Here is an 18,976-nt window from a genome sequence, read left to right as displayed (position 1 = left end):
CAAAATAATAAATCTCTGTTCATTCATGACAATTCTTTTGCATAGTAAAGCCCAGGTGTTTGCAATGAAGAACGTTCCCCATCCCTAATGCAATAAACTTCACAATACGAGGGACGCTCCTAAGTGGGCGGCTACGAAAACACTTTGGGGATTGCAATAAATATTCGTGAGGAAAAGTTACATTGTCTCGCCGCAGTGGCTAATCTACCCAATCGTAAATCTTAGTACAAACCATTTGTAGCGAGGAGAGATCGTTTAACGTTTGGCCTATATGTCGGTGACTGTTGATTGCTCAGAACAGCTGCTTTGGCATCACTTCACGCTAGTCCTATGCTAATCACGCCCCAGTAACCCAGATCATTCTAAGGTCTGTGTGTCCTGTTCCTATACACACTGGCGGCTGCTTTATGTTCAAGCACACTGCCAGGCGTTGGAACATGTCTTGGGGACACGAGCTCAGGCCAGGAGGGAGCAGATGTTTGCGATGTCTGCGCAGAGTGCAACAGATGTTAGACTTTCTACTTAGTACCCTCACAACAGGCTGACTAAAACCAATTATAGATGATCATTATACAGTTAGAATTAATAGAGTTCAATAGATGCACATGTTTAAATGATTATTAACTGGCTCATTCATAGGTCTCAACAAGTAGTTGTTAAGAGGAATACAGTGAATGAGGTGGTTCTAGTGAGGTTCTGCAATGGATAGGTACTAGGCAATGGCAGTCTTCCACTTTTTTCAGTCAACTACTCTGGAAGTGAATAATAAAGGAACTGCTGACACATATTTGTGGAATTGACACAAAGGTTGAGGATGACAATCGAACAATGAAGGCAGGGCTGTCAAACAGAACGATCTGGATGCTTGTAAGATGTTCTTGTAACATACAAAATAGGTTTTTAATACAGCCAATGGAAAGGTTCCATGTTGGCCTACAGGCTGCAGACTGGCCTACAGAATAGAAACATCTCCTGGAAAGCAGAGACTGTGAAACTGAACATTCAGCTCCCGTGTAGTGAAAAATGACTATGCGTTCCTTGGCTGTAAAGCAGGGGAGTGTAGGAGTCAGGAGGTGATTTTACAGCTGTACATGACAGAGCGAACAGGGACGTTTGAGAGGGGAGACAGGAGATCCCCTGCTGAAATGAAGAAAGTGGAGAGGACTAAACTTGGGTGAGTGAGATGTGTTTGGCTTTGTTTGTGTTTTTCTTTCTCTTTCAGATTATTTCAGGTATTTTCACTTATTTCAGTTACCGGGTCAGTTGGGAATAGTGCTCTGGGCTGCTATTTTGAGCCTTTGTTCCCTGATCAATCCTTGATACAATCTTTGATAGCCATTGTGATCGACTCTTTCCCCTGTGTGTTTAACGAGGGGATAGGGCTGACACTAGGAGAGAGGGCTTAAAAGCCAGAGGCTAAAAGCAACCAAGGGGAGCTAGTGAAAAGAGGACCAGAACAGGGGAGTTTGTAGAGGGAGACATAATATATAGTTATGGTTAGGAAAGGCCACAATTGCACTGCCAACGCTGCTCCTGTCTCCTGCACCTGCACCTGTGTCAGACAGTAGATTAACCTGGATGCCACTCCCCAGATCCTGGTGTGATTGCAGAGACTGCTGGCCTGCATTTCCACTCACAAGAGAGCCAGGTGGGGGGACTATCAGTGTGAAAAAGGGTGCCCGTGGTGGAATTTCTCAGGAAGCAGGTGGGAGAGCATACCAGGAGGAGGTGGCGGCTGAGGAGCATCCGTGCCCATGAGGAATTCCTAAGAGTGTTTCATATGGAAGAAATCCAAGGCCGAGGAGGCTATCTAGCTACAGAAGGACATCTGTCACACCCACCAGGGGAGGAGGATGTGGCTCTGCAGACAGAGGACACTGGCTACGTTACCTCTGCAGCAGCAAGTGCTCCATCCCCACTTCCAAACCCACACCACGCACTGGTGATGGAAGTCATTTTGCTGCCCTGGCAACGAGGCCATGAGGAATTGCCCCAAAGGTGGTGGAGGAAAGTCCATGTACCACCAGCTGGGGAGATCACAGCACCACTCCTAGGAGGAAAAGTAGGGTAGAAGGTGCTGGTGACTCTCTTCTGAGGTGGACAAGAGGCACCTAACCTGTCATCCGACATGGCATACCAAGGAGGTACGCTGCTGCCAGAGGCCGTACCTGAGACGTTTGGAAGGGGGGATTGTCAAAGATCATCTGGCCCTCCTGACGACTACTCATGCTACTTATCCAGGTGGGTACTAATGATACTTGTGAGGTAGACCCTCGCAGATCAAGAAGTGACTGCGGGGCTCTGGGAGTGGAGGGTGGGTAGGTGGGAGTGCAGTGGTGTTCTCTTGATACTTCCTGTCAAGGCAGAGACAGATGCATCCTGGAGGTGAAATCCCTGGCTGTGAGGATGAGTCACCAGGAGGGCTTTGCTTCCTTGGCCACAGGAATGCTGTTCCAGGAAGAAGGACTGCTAAGTGCAGAGATGGGGCTAACGTATCCGGAAGGGGAAGAGCAATTTGGATCCAGACTGCTAAACCTAGTGAAGTGTAGGAATAACCCCAGGGCCCACAGGCCTGGATACCTTATTAATGAGGCAATTTTGTTCTTGTCTGCAAAACTGGGCACACCCGGTTTCTTATCTCAAGGAACTGGCCTTCCTCCATCCTTCCCTGTACCTTTCACACGACTGCTGGTTTTTGAGTATTACTCTTAACAGTACTGCGCTGGTTAGCCAGGGTGGTCTCTTGCAGACTGTCTATTCCCTCACGTGGTACTTTGCTGTTACTCCGCTAATGTCTCTTTGAAAAACTGCCAACTGCCGGTTCAATGTTGCTTTTCTCCTTGCAGCGGAGGACGCTAGGGGTTTTAGCGCGGCCGGTAGGCAGCACGCATTTCGGGCCGAGCCCCACGAACCCTTGGTTCCCAGGCGCTTCCAGTGGACGCGTGCCGCGATGCGGTGCCTGTGGGGAGGATCCACCAGGAGCCACGGGAGAGCAGACCACCGTCTGCAGGCTGACTGCGAGCCCGGCCACCGGAGCCGGGGTGTGGTACCAGGCGACCCTCCACAGGCGATGACTGCAGGCAGCTGCCGACCGGAGAGCCCGGCCCGCCTGCCGCCCTCTCCGGGCCAAGATGGCCGCCCGAACCAAAATCCGTGCCGCCCTTAGCAATATGCGTGTGAAAGTACAGGGGAGGATGGAGGAAGGCCAAGTTCCTGAGATAAGAAACCGGGTGTGCCCAGTTTGCAGACAAGAACAAAATGCCTCATTAATAAGGTATCCAGGCCTGTGGGCCCGGGGTTATTCCTACACTCACTAGGTTAGCCAGTCTGGATCCAAATCTGCTCTTCCCCTTCCTCGATACGTAGACCCCATCTCTGCTTAGCAGTCCTTCTTCCTGGAACAGCATCCTGTGGCCAAGGAAGCCAAAGCCCTCCTGGTGACTCCATCCTCACAGCCAGGAATTCACCTCCAGGATGCATCTGTCTCTGCCTTGACAGGAAGTATCCAAGAGAACACCACCTGCACTCCCACCTACCTCACCCTCACTCCCAGAGCCCCGCAGTCACTTCTGATCTGCTGAGGGTCATACCTCACAGTATCATTAGTACCCACCTGGATAAGTAGCATGGAGTAGTAGTCAGAGGGCCAGATGATCTTTGACAATCCCTCCATAACGTCTCAGGTACGGCCTCTGGCAGGCAGCGTACCTCCTGGGATGCCATGTCCGGATGACAGGTAGGTGCCTCTGTCCACCTCAGAAGAGAGTCACCAAGCACCTCTACCCTACTTTTCCTCCTGGGAGTGGTGTCTGTGATCCTCCCAGCCTGGGGGGTACATGACTTCTCCTCCACCACCTTTGGGGGCAATTCCTCATGGCTCGTTGCCAGGGCAGCAAAATGACTTTCCATCACCATGGTGGGTGGGTTGGAAGTGGGGATGGAGCACTGCCTGCTGCCAGAGGTAACCAGTACCCAGTGTCCTCTGTCTGACAGAGCCACATCCTCCTCCCCTGGTGGTGTGACAGATGTCCTCTGTAGCTAGATAGCCTCCTCAGCCTTGGATTTCTCCATATGAACACTCTTGAGGAATTCCTCATGGGCACGGATGCTCCTCAGCCCAGCCACCTCCTCCTGTAGCTCTCCCACCTGCTTCCTGAGAAATTCCACCAGCGGGCACCTTTCACACTGGATAGTCCCCCCAGCCTGGCTCTCTGTGAGTGGGAAATGCAGGCCAGAGTCTCTGCAAATCCACACCAGGATCTGGGTAGAGGCATCCAAGGTTAGATTCTCTGTCTGGACACAGGTGCAGGTGGAGGAGACAGGAGCAGCGTTGGCAGTGGCAATGTGGCCTTTCCTAACCATAACTATTATATTATGTCTCCCTCCTACAAACTCCCCTGTTTCTGGTCCTCTTTTCACTAGCTCCCCTTGGTTGCTTAGCCTCTGGCTTTTAAGCCCTCTCTCCTAGGTCAGCCCTATCCCCTCGTTAAACACACAGGGGAAGAGTGATCACAAGGCTGATCAAAGATGATCAAGGATGATCCAGGGAACAAAGGCTCAAATAGCAGCCAGAGCCACATTCCCAACTGACCCGGTAACTGAAATAAGTGAAAATACCTGAAATAATCTGAAAGAGAAAGAAAAACACAAACAGCCAAACACACTCACTCACCCCAAAGTTAGTCCTCGCACTTTCTTCATTCAGCAGGGGGATCTCCTTCTCCCCCTCTCAAACGTCCCTGTTCGCTCTGTCATGTACAGCTGTAAAATCACCTCCTGACTCCTACACTCCCCTGCTTCTACAGCCAAAGGAACGCATTAGTCATTTTCACTACACCGGGAGCTGATGTTCAGTTTCACAGTCTCTGCTTTCCAGGAGACTGTCTTCTATTCTGTAGGGCCAGTCTGCAGCCTGTAGGCCCAAATGGATAACTTTCCATTGGCTGTATTAAAACCTATTTTGTATGTTACAGAACATCTTACAAAGCAATCCAGATCGTTCTGTTTGACAGCCCTGCCTTCATTGTTCGATGTCACTCCTCCAACCTTTGTGTCATCCACAAATTGTGTCAGCAGTTCTTTATTATTCACTTCCAGAGTAGTGATGAAAAAAGTGGAAGACTGCCATGCCTAGTACTGATCCATGCAGAACCTCACTAGAACCACCTCATTCACTGATTATTTCCTCTTAACAACTACTTGTTGAGGCCTATGAATGAGGCAGTTAATAATCCATTTAACATGTGATCTATTGATACTCTATAATTCTAACTGTATAATGATCATGTATAATGGTTTTAGTCAGCATGTTGTGAGGTACTAAGTAGAAAGTCTACATCTGTTGCATCTGCGCAGACATCCGCCAAACATCTGCTCCCTCCTGCCTGAGCTCGTGTCCCAAGACATGTTCCAAACAGCCTGGCAGGTGCTTGAACACTAAAGCAGCCGCCAGTGTGTTAGGAACAGGACACACAGACCTTAGAATGAGCTGGGTTACTGGGGCGTGATAGCATAGACTAGCGTGAGTGATGCAAAGCAGCTGTTCTGAGCAAGCAACAGTGCACCGACATATAGGCCAAACGTAAACGATCTCTCCTCGCTACAATGGTGTACTAAGATTTACGATTTGGGTAGAATTAGCCATGCGGGCGAGAACAATGTAACTTTCCTCACGAATATTTATTGCAATCCCCAAAGTGTTTTCGTAGCCGCCACTTAGGAGCGTCCTGTATTGTGAAGTTTATTTGCATTAGGGATGGGGAACGTTCTTCATGCAAACACCTGGGCTTATATGACAAGAAGAATTGTCATGCATGAACAAGAGTATTTATTATTTGTTGCTTGGCATACCTGACCTTCCGGCTGAAAAAGTTTTAGCCAACTAATCAGGGAGCAAAATGTACATCTGACTTAGATGATCAATGAGCCATCATGAATAGGAATAGGGAATGACCTTTCATTGTACTGGTTTGTAGAATCAGTGACCATTTCAATAGGGATTTCATAATCCAATTGGAGAACCCAACCTCTTGTCTATATATATGAGATCTCCTCCCTTGGGCTGCACTGAGAGAGCATCTGCAGAGCTCAGCACTAGCAGACTCTAGCAGACCCACGAACTACGTCCACCATGAAGACAGCAGCTGTCGTTGTGTTCCTCGCTCTGGGGCTTTTCTCCAGCTTTCAGGGTGAGTAACTTTTGCTGCAGCCTGTACAGAGCTCTGTTTCTGACCCTCTAACCCTCAGCAGGGGCTCAACGGTTAAAACCCAGCTTGGCACCAGCTATGGCCGTTTGGGGGTCAAGACTAAGATGAGAAAGAGGCTCATTACAGAAACAGCCATTTCCTTTGGAAAGATGTTACTGAGGGGCCATTATGGGCTTTTACCCAAACCCCAACCTGGGAGCTGCAAACAATCCACCTGCAGTTAATCTGGGGCAATGATGATAGTATTTACGGGTCTGACTGTGGGTGCATTTGTCTACATGCTTCCATCAGCCATTCCTTTGCAGTTTTCTAGCCTGATTGCAAATCTCCATTCCCACCGGGGGCTGATTCCCATCTCACACATACTGCTGTGGACCTGCCGGTGAGGGTCATGGAGTTACATTACCGTACAACTGGGGTTAGCGTAGGGAACCTTCCCATGGTCACATTTGCCAGTGAGGAAGCTGCATGCGTTGTCCTGCAGAGATGAATGTTCTTCAGTGACTTTCCCACCAGCATTTCCCTTCATTGAGTCATTGTGTCTGTGTTTTTATTCCAGATGCTACTGGTCAGGATGGTGAGGTGAGTCCAACTCTCAGTGTTAATTAATTGTTCCCTTCCCCTAGTTTGTAACATCAAAGAGCCCATGATCTCTGGGTTAGAAACATGCGAGGACTCAAGAGTATATTGGAAGCAGGCTTGACCCTGTGCCTGAGTGAGGGGAGAGTGAATCCCTGGGGCTGAGACTCCATGTGGTCCGAGGGATGGATACCATCCTTTACTGGACAGGACACCATCAATGATGGGCCCTGGGGAGGCACTGGGAGCAACTCAGAGACAGAAAGGGGAGGGGACGGTATCACAAGAGCATGAGGAGTTTAATATCTGAGCATCAGCTGCCTGCACAGATGTCCCTTCACTCACACTCTTTGTGATGCGGGTTCGGAAGAGTCTGGGGGACCAGGGAGACGGGCAGTGTGGTTGCCCTTTCTTAGCTCCTGCTGGCAGCAAGAGGGGAATTGGGAAATCAGTTCATCAGAGCTGAGGCGCAGGTTAGATAGTGTGAGCTCTGGGAGGCAGGGACTATCCCTTCTGTGTTCATAGCACACCCAGCACCAGGGGACACCAGCCGGGCCCTCATGTAACACAAAGAATGGCATTAACAATAATGATAACATCAGCCCCAGGGTTTCTGCAGTGAGTACCAGAAGCCACCTTCTGTCTGCGCCAAGGAGTTCCACCCGGTCTGTGGCACTGATAACAAAACATACGGCAACAAATGCTTCTTTTGCAAAGCAGTCTGGTGAGTACAGGAATAAATGGCCCATTCATAAAAACTAAAACCCAAATGTCGTGTAATTGTCGCCGCTGCCTGCACCCATCTGTCTTTACCTCTTACAGGCTGGGTCAACTTCCTCAGTCTAATTTTTCATGTCAGTGAATAAGCTCTGGTTAATTCGACATACTGAGGCCTTGACAGATGCTTTGCCCTCGTTGCCTGTAAGGGTTGCAGCCCTGAGTTCTGTGTCTCCGTCTTTCCTTCTAGGGAAAACCTTGGAAGTCTTTGCTTTAAGCAAGAAGGAGAATGCTGAATCCTCGATGATGCTGAGGGCTGAGGAGGAGCTGGACTCTGTCTGCTTTTAGTTCCTACCAGCAGATTCCCCCATGGAGACATGGTCTCTGCTCCTCCTCCATTTCGAGGGCTCCTGCCACCATCGCTGACTCTACAGCTGATGTTCAATAAAGTAAACTCAGCCAAATTCTTTACTTCTGTGATTTTTAACTTTCCCTCCCCCCCCACACCCAACTCTCTCCTCACATTCCTCCCAAACCCACCCAGACCCAGGAGCTGCAGAGAATGTCCATCTCCTTGTTGGTGCACAGGAGACCACAGGGACCCTCTGGCCAGGGTCTGTGGTGCCTTCATGCCCCTGTGCAGCAGACCAACAATCTGCTGACCTTGCTTGGTCCTCAGCAGGAGTATCAGCTGCCTCAATTTGGGGCTAAACTGGGGAGAGTATCCCTCTGACCCCAACCTATGAACACGGCATCCCTGGCTGTCCATTGATGCCAGTTAACCCTTCCCCTCCCGCCAGGCCAAGACTGGCCGTCCAAACGAGAGTTACACACAAACAGGCTGGTGCCTGGACTTGAAAGCAGCTGGCACAGCTGTAGGGACTGGGCACCTGGAGCCCAGAATGGCCTGGGTTACTTGGGAATGACAGCAGAGCTGACTATGCCTGGGATGCCAGGTGGCTGTTGTGAGGAGGCAAAGGAGCTCTTGAACCATATAGTTGAATGTAAATAATCTCTGCTCCTCCACTCTGGGCCAAGATAATGTACAAAGCTTGGTGCTGAGTGATTTCAAACAGACACTTCCAATGTCAAAGTCTGTTCTTAGCCAGTTCCTGCCCAGAATAAAAATGCCTCAATTCAGCAGATCATTTTGTTTCTCAACTACTAATTTGACCAGCTCTAGCTGGGAGCCTCATTATTTAATATTTGTAAGGTTTTTTGGATGGGAGGACACAACACAACCCATTCAACTAATACACTTGGAGTGATTCTTCATCAGGCTCCTACCTTGCACATTGTAGCCCTATTTCCCACCTGTTGTCTGTTTCTTTCTTTAGACTGTAAACCACCCAGGGCAGGCCTGATGCTTTTCTTTGTCTGGTCAGCACCCAGCACAAAGGGGCCCTGACCCCCAGCCTCTATGGGGGGCTTTGGGGAAAGAGGAGAAGAAGAAAGGTACGTGCTGGCCACTTGTGTCTGTTGAATAGTAACTGAAGCTGGGAAGAAGGCCTTGCAATTGCTGTTGGGATCATAGGCCAAATATTGGCTGGAATTGAGGATCAGTTTGTCCCTTTTGTACTAAGTCGTTCAGCTAGGCCACACATTGCACTAGAGCTTCTTCTGACTGGATGCGGCTCTTGCCAAGCCAATTTGCGGCAGCCTTATCAGCGAAGTGCAAAGCCCCTCAGACTAGCATCAAATCTGGTAGGGGGCAGGCATCACAGGTGTGCGGCATTGTCTGCCTTTGGCCTCAGCCCCCTGTGGGGGCCTCCCGGTGGCCCCAGGAGTGAAGGGCCGGCTGCACATTGACCCTGGCTCACTTGACACAGGTTCAGAAGGACCCATGAGCAGCGTGGCAAATCAAAGCCAGGTCCACATGTGGGTGGGTCTGCTATAAAAGACTCGTTTCTGACATCAGCTGCAAGTCATTCTTCACACCACATCGATGGCACAGAGACATCTGGGTAGGGCAGGGGGCCCCACAAAAGCTGACTCAAAGACAAGTGCACTCATGGGGCGGTGGAAGAGGTTTGTGTACAGGAGTAGGCTTGGGTTTGTGATCTTATTAACCACCCTGGATGTAGCACCCTCACTGCAGACATGTGGAGGCGTGATGTCGCTTAACACAGGGAGCCACGGTACTGGTGTGGGGCAAATCGTCCCAGTTACAATGCGCATGGTTGAGTGCAGTTGTGCGCCAGCCAACCCGAAGTGAAACAAATGGAGCCAGGCCAGAGCACAGAATTCTGCTGCAGAGTAACACAGGGCTAAACCGTATGATTGGAGAGTCTGTGCATTTGCTTCTCCTGCAATGCCGGCCCATGGGCTTAGAAGGCTGTTACATGGTGTGACAAAGTTCCTCCTCTACCTTGGTGGGTCCTGTGCTTATTGGCGGATTTGCTCACCTCAGTGATCTTCCCCTCTTGTGGAACCCACAGTCTGGGTCAGCTCCTCCTGTGTCTGATCAGGAGTTGGGAGGTTTGGGGGAACCCGGGTCCACCCTCTACTCCAGGTTCCAGCCCAGTGCCCTGTGGATTGGCAGCTAGTCTATAGTGCCTCCCCTGGGTAAAACAGACTGCATGAACAACTAAACCTCCCGGGCTACTTCCCCATGGCCTCCTCCAAACACCTTTATCCTCACCACAGGACTTCCTCCTGGTGCGATAACGCTTGTACTCATTAGTCCTCCAGCCAGTACGACAATCCTCACGTCTCAGCTCCTTGCCTTCTGCTCCCCAGCTCCTCACACAGCGCCTTCTCCGTCTGGCTCCTCTCTGCCTGACTGGAGTGAGCTCCTTTTTAAACCCAGGTGCTGATAGCCTGCCTTGATTGGCTGCAGGTGTTCTTAATTAAACAAGTAGCTATCTCCACTGCTCTAGAAAAGATCTTCATTGGCTTTACCTTGATTACCCTAGTTTTTTTTTACCAGGGTACTAGGGATTTGTTTAGTCTGGGGCTAACATACCTGTTTCTCAGTACTTTACTGTAGCCATCTGGCCTTGCCCCATCACAATGGTTAAGACATGTGAAGGAGCTATCTAGATTATGCCAAGGTAGACTGAGTGGGATTTGTGTTTCAAGCGATGCTCATTGAGTCAGCAATTCAGTTCTTGGCCTGCTCTGGCATTATAAAGATGGAAAACACTCAAAACTGTCTTGGTGGTAACTGCCACCAACTGCAGTAATTTGGCCATCTTCATCAAGTCAGTGTGTTTAGGGTTTGTCCGTTTTTGTACTAAGCCATTCAAGCTAGACCACACATTGAATCCAGACAGCACTGAGAATGTCCTTCCATTTGAGGACATGTAGCTGTGTAACAGGAGCCCAGCTTCCCAACTGGGCATTAACTCCTTTGATTCAAACTGGATAAGTGGTAGAACTCAGGGTACCATAGGATGACTGGCCCTTTAAGGGGCATCAGGGCCCAGTCTGCCTGTGACTGCCTGCAAGAAAGCTACTTCTCCTCCAGTATCCACTCCAGCATCCCCAGGTCAGCCTTCAGCAGGCAGAAGCTGCAGGAACTATGGGATAGCTACCCACAGTGCAACGCTCCAGAAGTCGATGCTAGCCTCAGTACTGGGGATGCACTCCAACAACTTAATGCACTTAATGGGGACACACACAATCGACGGTATAAAATTGATTGATAAAAAATCAATTTCTATAAAATCAACTTAATTTCATAGTGTAGACATACCCTCAGGACAATCCTGTGGAGAGGAGCTCCCAGATCACCAGAGCTCCCTGGAGACAGGGAACTCTCTAGAGATCCCAGCAGAACAGGGAGCCAAGGAGATGCTCTTCGAGGCAGGAGATTCCCAAGGGAGAGCTGCAGAAAGCAGACATTCAGGAAGGCCTGGGTCTCAGCAAAGAGATGTCTCAGACCGTAGCGGGAAGCCCAGTGTGCCAAGAAGCTACTGCCAGGGAGAAGGGACTTCTGGAGAGAAGGGGCTTACAGAGAGAGAAGCAGTTGCAGAGAGAAAGTGTTCCCAGGGAAGGACAGGAGCAGCTCGGGAGAACAAACTCGGCATCGGGCCTTCCCGGTTGCTATGAGGGACTTAGCAAAGAGAGACACACTGTCAAGGGAAGAGTGGCAGCTGGCAGAACACTCCACAGAAGGCTGATCTCAAGTCAGGGAATTTGGCCTGAGTGCCCCAGGGCTATAAAGCCAAGATGTAAGACTGTTTAACCTGGAGGCAACGCGTTTTCAAGTGGCATTGCTGACTTCAGGTTCCATTTTTGTGGTGTTCTTTTCTGGTGGATAAATGAGACCCTCCAAAGAGGGGGTTGCTAATACCTGCAGGCCTGCCTAGACATGTTTATACTCAGGGTGAGGAAATCCAGGCAGGGCTCACTCATAGCGTCATGTCTGCCCTGAGGGGACACCTTAAAGAGTGAGAGAGAGGCTCCACGGGGATCCTTACACTGTGGGTTCTTTTAGTTGTTATATTCCAGCATTAACCAATACATCGTGTGCATTGGGACCACAGTACTGAGTTGTGTTTTCCCAGAATGCAACAGGGCCTCACCCAACCATTGAGGATGGTGGGGAGGTCACCAGAGCTTATCCACCTTTGGGTTGATAAGTAATACCCCATTGTTCTCGCACCTGGGAGGCTTTGGGGGTGGAAATGAACAAACATTCCGAAGGGATTTGGAGCTGGTGGGGAGAAGTGAGGCTGTTGGCCAGCATGCGCTGGACTCGGCTGAATTTCTATAACAACAAACAGGAGCCTTGCTGAGTGTTCCATGGAGCCCAGGACGAAGAGTCCCACAAGCTGTGCCAGTGCATCTGCTCCTCAGCAGAAGGTTCCGGGCTCAGTAGATTTATATCAGGTGCAAACCCAGCACACCACAGCTCGGGCACTGACCTACCAGTCTGGCAAAGACAGAGAATCATCTCAAAACCTGGTGAGGCAAAAGGCAAGGAGGGCAACGTGCATGTGGAGACGTCCTCCCAGAGGAAACTGGTCATGCTGTCCAGTGTTGGGGTGGCTTTGGGGGGTAATTTCGCAGTTGGGGTGGAGACTCGGCCCCAGGGGCGGCTCCAGGCCCCAGCACACCAAGCACGTGCTTGGGGCAGCAAGCTGCGGGGAGCGCTCTGCTGGTCGCCGGGAGGGCGGCAGGCAGGGTGCCTTCGGCGGCATGCCTGCGGGAGGTCCACTGAAGCCACGGGACCGGCAAGCGGCAGAGCGCCCCCCCCAAGGCATGACTCCATGCTTGGGGCGGCGAAATGTGTAGAGCCGCCCCTGCTCGGCCCAGGAGCGTATGTGGATTGTGCCTCTGAGGCTTATTAAGGGAGCATCTACTGAGCAGAGCGCAAACAGTTTTCATATGGATTGCACAGTTACCTCCACTAGGAAGTCAAAATGGATCTCTGTGCTCCTTGCTCTGGCACTTCCCTCTTGCTGCTTCTCGGGTGAGTGACCTGTGCTGTAACTGGGCCATAGCCCTTCGCTTTCTACCTCTCGGCTCACCTTTGTGCAGCCTGGACCCTTAGTGGTCAGAATCATGCACACCTTTATGAAGACAGCTGAGGTGCTGTTTGTTCTGCATGGACAGCAGAGACTTCAGGGCTCTTTGTATAAGCGCAAGGATTAGCATCAGGGTCCCTTGACAATATTTGCCTTCTTTTCCACACTACTGCAGAATGTCCTGTGTAAAGCTGGTTGCACCCCAGAAGTAGCTGCATTTCCACCTTCTTTTGGCAACATGAAACAATATTTGTTATTGAGTTATGAAACTGGAGAAATGATTGATTCCCAAAAGAGATCTTTGTGAAGGATGTCACTTTGAAAACTGAACATTCTGGGCCTGGTCCTTATCCCCCGGACTTAAATCGATGGTATAAAATTGATTGATAAAAAATCAATTTCTATAAAATCAACTTAATTTCATAGTGTAGACCTACCCTCAGGACAATCCTGCGGAGAGGAGCTCCCAGATCACCAGAGCAAGATTGGGCCCTATGCATAAAAGGTGCTCACCTGGTTTGTTAACTTTCCTATGTAGATCCCATCCCTCTGAAAGGGACACTCTCTGGGACCCCTCCCCTGTGACCTCACAAACAATGCCAGTGGCTAACTGGTCAGACTCCACAGAAGCCAACAATCCTGGGACACGTTTACCAGCTTGGTGCTGATACACTGCATTATTTTGTTGACCAGCAAACCTGAAAAATATGTTGAAATAAGCAATTGAAAAGCATGTTTTATTTACTAACATGGTTGGTGCGATTCAGTGCAGGAAACCTAAATTCAGTGGAAATTTTCTCACTAGCAGGGTTCAGGTGTATAAATGTGTTCTCCCTCACAGATGATTTTTGTCTCATCCTAGCTTATGTGTCTGCAATTTTTGTTCCAGGTGTTGCCTGTTGAGATGAGACGCAGGTTAGTTCAGCTCTTCTGCTTTCAGAATTCTCACATTCCATCCCCACTCCCATTTCTTGGCTGGGACAGGGCTTAGAAAAGGGACTGTCCCAGCCAAAACGGGACTTATGAGCACCCTACTGCAGGGGACCTTCCCTTCATACAGTATCTGAGCTCACCTTTCTACTGGAGCAAATTAGAATTCCCCGACTAGACTGTCTTTTTTTCCCAACCCAGTTTACACTAAGAAACTAGTGAAAATGCCCAGGGCTGCTAAGAAAAGCCAAATGCTACAGGTGACTTAAAGCTCTCTGAGACTCTGCCCCTTAGACAATATGAGGACTCTTCCATCTATCACTCTACCTGGCTATGATCAGTAATAACCTGTGGCCTGATTCCTCTCACTCATTGTTCCACTGGTGTAAAATGGGCATAAGCATAGTGGTGAATCAGGCTCCACGAGGATCAACAAATAGTAACAATGATAAAAACTCACTTGTGAATATGTCTGGAACCTTCTGCAGGAAGGCTGCAGTGAGCACCTGACACACACAGAGGGCAAACTCTTTATCTGCACCCCAGAGTCTGCGGCAGTAATGGTTTGCTCTACGACAACAAGTGCCTCTTGTGTGCAGCAGCACGGCGAGTGCATTCATTGCTAGCTCCCTGATGTACCTGGGACAGAGGATGTGGCATTGGAGCGGTCAGTCCTCATGCCGGTGTGTCAATGGGACAGGACAGTTCTCACTCTCAGGTGCTGCTCTCAGCAGTGATGCTGAAAATGGCATACCGGGGCTTAAGTGCTTCATGGTTGTTGTCTGTCATCAAACGCGCCCTGTTTATGAGCAATTTTATTTTCTACTTGCAGAGCTCAGCCTGTGTTCTGACAGCTGAGCTGGGTTTGTTCCATCTTGCATAGCATCATCCAAAAAAGGTTCTGCAGGCTAAATTATGTGATCACCATGTAACCCCCATCCTCTTCCAGTTTTGCTTTCTTTGGGAGTTTGCATAGATGTGAGTTGCATGCTGCTGACAATGCACAAGACCCACTGAATCCTCAGTTCTTGAGCTCTCGGCTGGGTTGGCTCACTCCTGCAGAGCAGGCGTAATGAGTAGAGAAACCTTCTTTTTGTTTCAACATGTATTGTGCTCAGACACCCCAGGGGTGCATCTCTGAAGTGAGACGACAACAAGCGACACTGGGGCTGCACTGACTTCCTTGGAAATTTTACCTTCAGTGGGTCTAGGATTTCATCCAACATATTTGCATAGTAATTGTTTCAGAGTTAAGGCTTCACTGTTTAGGGTGACCAGATGTCCCAATTTTATAGGGACAGTCCCGATATTTGGGGCTTTTTCTTATATAGACATCTATTACCTCCCACCCTTATCCCAATTTTTCACATGTGTTGTCTGGTCACCCTACTGTTTTCCCACAGGCTGTGCTCAGGCTTCTTCTTGGAGGCTCAGACTACAAACCCCAACACACATGTGGAGTCTGCGCATTGTGGACTATGGCAACAGTTAGCACAAAAAGGATGGGTTCAAACTGGAACAATTGCAAACAATTTTGGACAACATGCCTTTATACCAGTGAGGATAAATGTGAATGGCCCTGCCCCAACAGAACCTCTCATACAGGACAGCTCATCTTCCTCTGGTTAATTCAACTCAGATGAGAAATTTTATTCTGAAGGGAACAGTCGTACTCATAATCTCTCTTTTTCCATCTAGAGAAACTGGAGCCAATTGACATAAGAGTAAAAAAGAGTGCAAGCCAAAGGTAAAGCCAGGTGTGTTCTACGTTATGTTTATCTGGCAGGTTTCAAACTACTGTATATACACAGAGCAGCGAGGGTACCAGATGTCCTGATTTTATAGGGACAGATCTGATATTCAGGGCTTTGACTTGTACAGGCACCTATTACCCCCTTCTCCTATCCTGATTTTTCACATTTGCTATATGGTCACCTTAGCTGCAGCCATCACTAGGGTGGAGCACAACGATCGACTTGTGTGTGGAAAGGGGAAGTATTGACCAAGGAAAGACACATGGGAAAATCCTACTTTTACAAAAGTGTGAGGGGATCTTTAACGCTCACTTGGTTTTTCCAGTCAAAAACCCACATGCGATAAGGAACTGAGCTGATCGCCCATGGGATAGTGGAGGACTGAGTAGACTCTAATAGGATTTGTCTTGTGATTCAAGGAGTTTCAGACATTCAGCTTGGAGCACTAAGCCCTCTCTGCCACTCGAAAGCAAACTGCTCCAAAGCCCTGTCCTGGCACACGTTCAGAAGAATGCCAAGCTTTAAACCCTTCACTGTTAGCAACTGAATGACCCTTGATATTGTTGTTCTCTTAATGCGAATGAAACAAACAGCAGCTGAGTTTCTGGCCACTTCCACGGCACTTTGCAGCTCAGACAGACACTAGCCTGACAACAGCTGTTCTGTTTGCCAAGAGGTAGATCGCACAGAGCAGCAGCCTCCCAGTGTTGCCTTGAAGCCATGGAGCTGGGCCCATTTTACTTGCATTCTGTGGGTGGCTGGGTGAACAGATGGATGGATAGACAGAGGTTAAAGCCAGGGGAAGGATGGTTCTGTGGGGAAAGCACAGGACTGGGAGGTAGGAAATCAGGCCTGTCTTCCTGGTTCTGCCAGAAGATTTCCACTCCCTTCATCCGTAAAATGGAGACAATATCAACATACCTCTGGGTGCGCTGGTGAGGCTGACTGCTCTGTGCTGTCTCTGGGCAGAGTACTGGCTTTACTGACAGTGGTGATAACATGTGTGTAATTCTTCTTGCAGGTCGATTGTTCCAGGTACCCTCAAGCAAAGCAGCTAGGGCCTTTTTTCTGCCCAAAGGTGACCAAGCCCGTCTGTGGCACAAATGACCTGACGTACGGAAACAAGTGCCTCTTGTGCTCAGCAATCTGGTGAGTTATTTGGGCCTGGGGCTATCTTTTTATGATATATTAGTATGGTACCTAGTGCAATCAGATCCCAGAATGCATCAGGAGGCAGCTCATGAAGGCATGGGGGTGAAAAAAATCAGTTCACGCTAGAATAATGGGCAAATATACCATCCTGGTATAGCAGACAAGAGAAGAATGGGTACAGATGTTCATTATAGTTATATTCTGCAGGGAGACTCAGTAGTTTTAATCTCTCCTTCTCTCTCCCAGGAAACTGGAATCAACATTGGCATGAAGCATAAAGGAAAATGTGGGGAAAAGGTAAATCTAGGCATATCATAGTTTACATTTTTATATGGCATTCAATCCCACAGGCTTTACAAACTACAGTGCCTTGTGGAAGTACAGCCATCACCGGGGTGGAGTGCGGGGGTCCACTTGTGTACAGAGGTGGGGAGGAGTAATATTACCCCATGGAAAAGTCCTGTTCCTACAAAACCTGCCAGGGGATCTTTAAACCTCACACAGAGGAGATAGGACCTTGGTTTACAGACAAGGAAACTGCAGGGGAGTGAACACATCGACCATGCAAGAATGTAGAGCTGAGCGGACTCTGATAGGATTTGAGCCTGCGATTCAAGGTGTCTCAGGCATTCAGCAAGGAGCTCTAAGCAGAGCTGGTTGGACATTTTCCATCAGAACACGCTGATTCAACACGGGGCTGCCCAGAGGATTCAGGGGGCTTAGGGCAAAGCAATTTCGGGGGCCCCTTCCATAAAAAAAAAGTTGCAATATTATAGAATACTATATTCTCGTGGGGGCCCTTGCAGGGCCCAGGGCCTGGGGCAAATTGCCCCACTTCCCCCTCCCCCCCCGCCGCCAGGCAGCCCTAATTCAGTGGAATCTAAATGTTCTGTGAGAACTCCAGGCCGGCCGCCTGGGCTGGGGGGCAGACAGGTTCTCTAGGCCACCCAGTTCCCAAGCCAGCCAGCCACGGAGTTGGGCTGAAAAGTTTGAAAAAATTCCCTTCCAAAATGGAATGTTTTGAAATTTTTCCTTCTGCAGAAAACTTCCCATTTCCAGCTGTTCGTTCTGATTCGGAACAAATTCTGGGGGGGAAATGTGAACTTTTTGTGGGCCAAAAATTCCAGTTCCCACAATCTCTAGCATGACACCCTTCGCTGCACTGAAAAGAGCTCTACACTCAAAATCTTCGTGCAGCTACCTGGTGCGGCTAATAGTTACTTCGATATCACTTGCACGTCCCCCCACAGCTAGTGCCAAATCTTAGGCTTCTTTTATTGTGGGCTAAGGCTCAGTAGCCACACACGACACAAAGCTTCTGCTCTTGGCCTCACTGGGCAGGAACATTTCGAGCTACAGGTCCTGCTTTGGTTTTGTCATTGATGGAAATAGCAACAGGTCTGCAGCTAAAACGTTCTCTGCTCACCAAAGCTGTTGGTCTCATCAAGTCGGTTGCCCCCTGAACACAGACAGACACAGCGGAAAGAGAAGTTAGGAGAAGGGGGAGAGAAAAGATGTCCTCTGCTTACTAGAATATACTATAGACGGCAAACCACTGCAACAACAACCTCACTGAACAAGTTTGGAGCGCCGTGCAATCGCTTTTTCAGGTTGACTGCAGTAAGTATCCACAAGCAAAGAAGCGTGGCCCTTTTTCTGCCCAAAGGGGTACGATCCCATCTGTGGCACGGATGGTGTGAAATATGGCAACAGATGTCTCCTGTGTTCAGCAATATGGTGAGCGCAAACGGGCTCTCCTGAGAGCAGCTGTACACCTCTAGCTCCTTCTGAGGGGCAGTGTCAAAGGGCGAGCGGGCCCGGCTTTAAGCTGCACTCTGCCCCAGGCTCAGCCCCCCTTCCAGGATCACATAGTCAAAGCTTGGGGACTCAGAGCCAGGCTTGCCAGTATATAATGAGCAGGCTTAGCTCAGGTAGAGAGGTTCTCCCCAGCTCCCAGGCAGGTGGCCCGGGAGAGAGACCTGAAGGGAGCAGGCGAGGAAGGCTGGGAGCTGGAAAAAGGACTCAGCAGAAGGGAGCAGAGCGACTCTTAATTTCCAGGCCGGGGGAGTGAGAGCTGGAGGCTGTAGATCGGCTCCTGGGTCACCAGGAAGGACCTGGCTGATGGAGAACTTATGTTGAGCTGCCTCATTTTAATGCAGCCCTA

General features: G+C 49.5%; 1 protein-coding gene across 1 annotated transcript; it reads left to right on the top strand.

Moving 5' to 3' along the window:
• The first annotated feature begins 6,084 nt into the window (after positions 1 to 6,084).
• LOC116836702 (ovomucoid-like) lies at positions 6,085 to 7,933 on the top strand. Its single transcript, XM_075068299.1, has 4 exons — positions 6,085 to 6,188; positions 6,766 to 6,788; positions 7,388 to 7,509; positions 7,753 to 7,933. The coding sequence occupies exons 1-4, from the start codon at positions 6,131 to 6,133 to the stop codon at positions 7,796 to 7,798; spliced, it is 249 nt and encodes an 82-aa protein (XP_074924400.1). The 5' UTR covers positions 6,085 to 6,130; the 3' UTR covers positions 7,799 to 7,933.
• Positions 7,934 to 18,976: the final 11,043 nt, after the last annotated feature.

Source organism: Chelonoidis abingdonii, chromosome 7, assembly GCF_003597395.2.
Source record: "Chelonoidis abingdonii isolate Lonesome George chromosome 7, CheloAbing_2.0, whole genome shotgun sequence".
Classification (NCBI taxonomy): Eukaryota; Metazoa; Chordata; order Testudines; family Testudinidae; genus Chelonoidis; species Chelonoidis abingdonii.
This window is presented reverse-complemented; position numbering and strand designations above follow the sequence as displayed.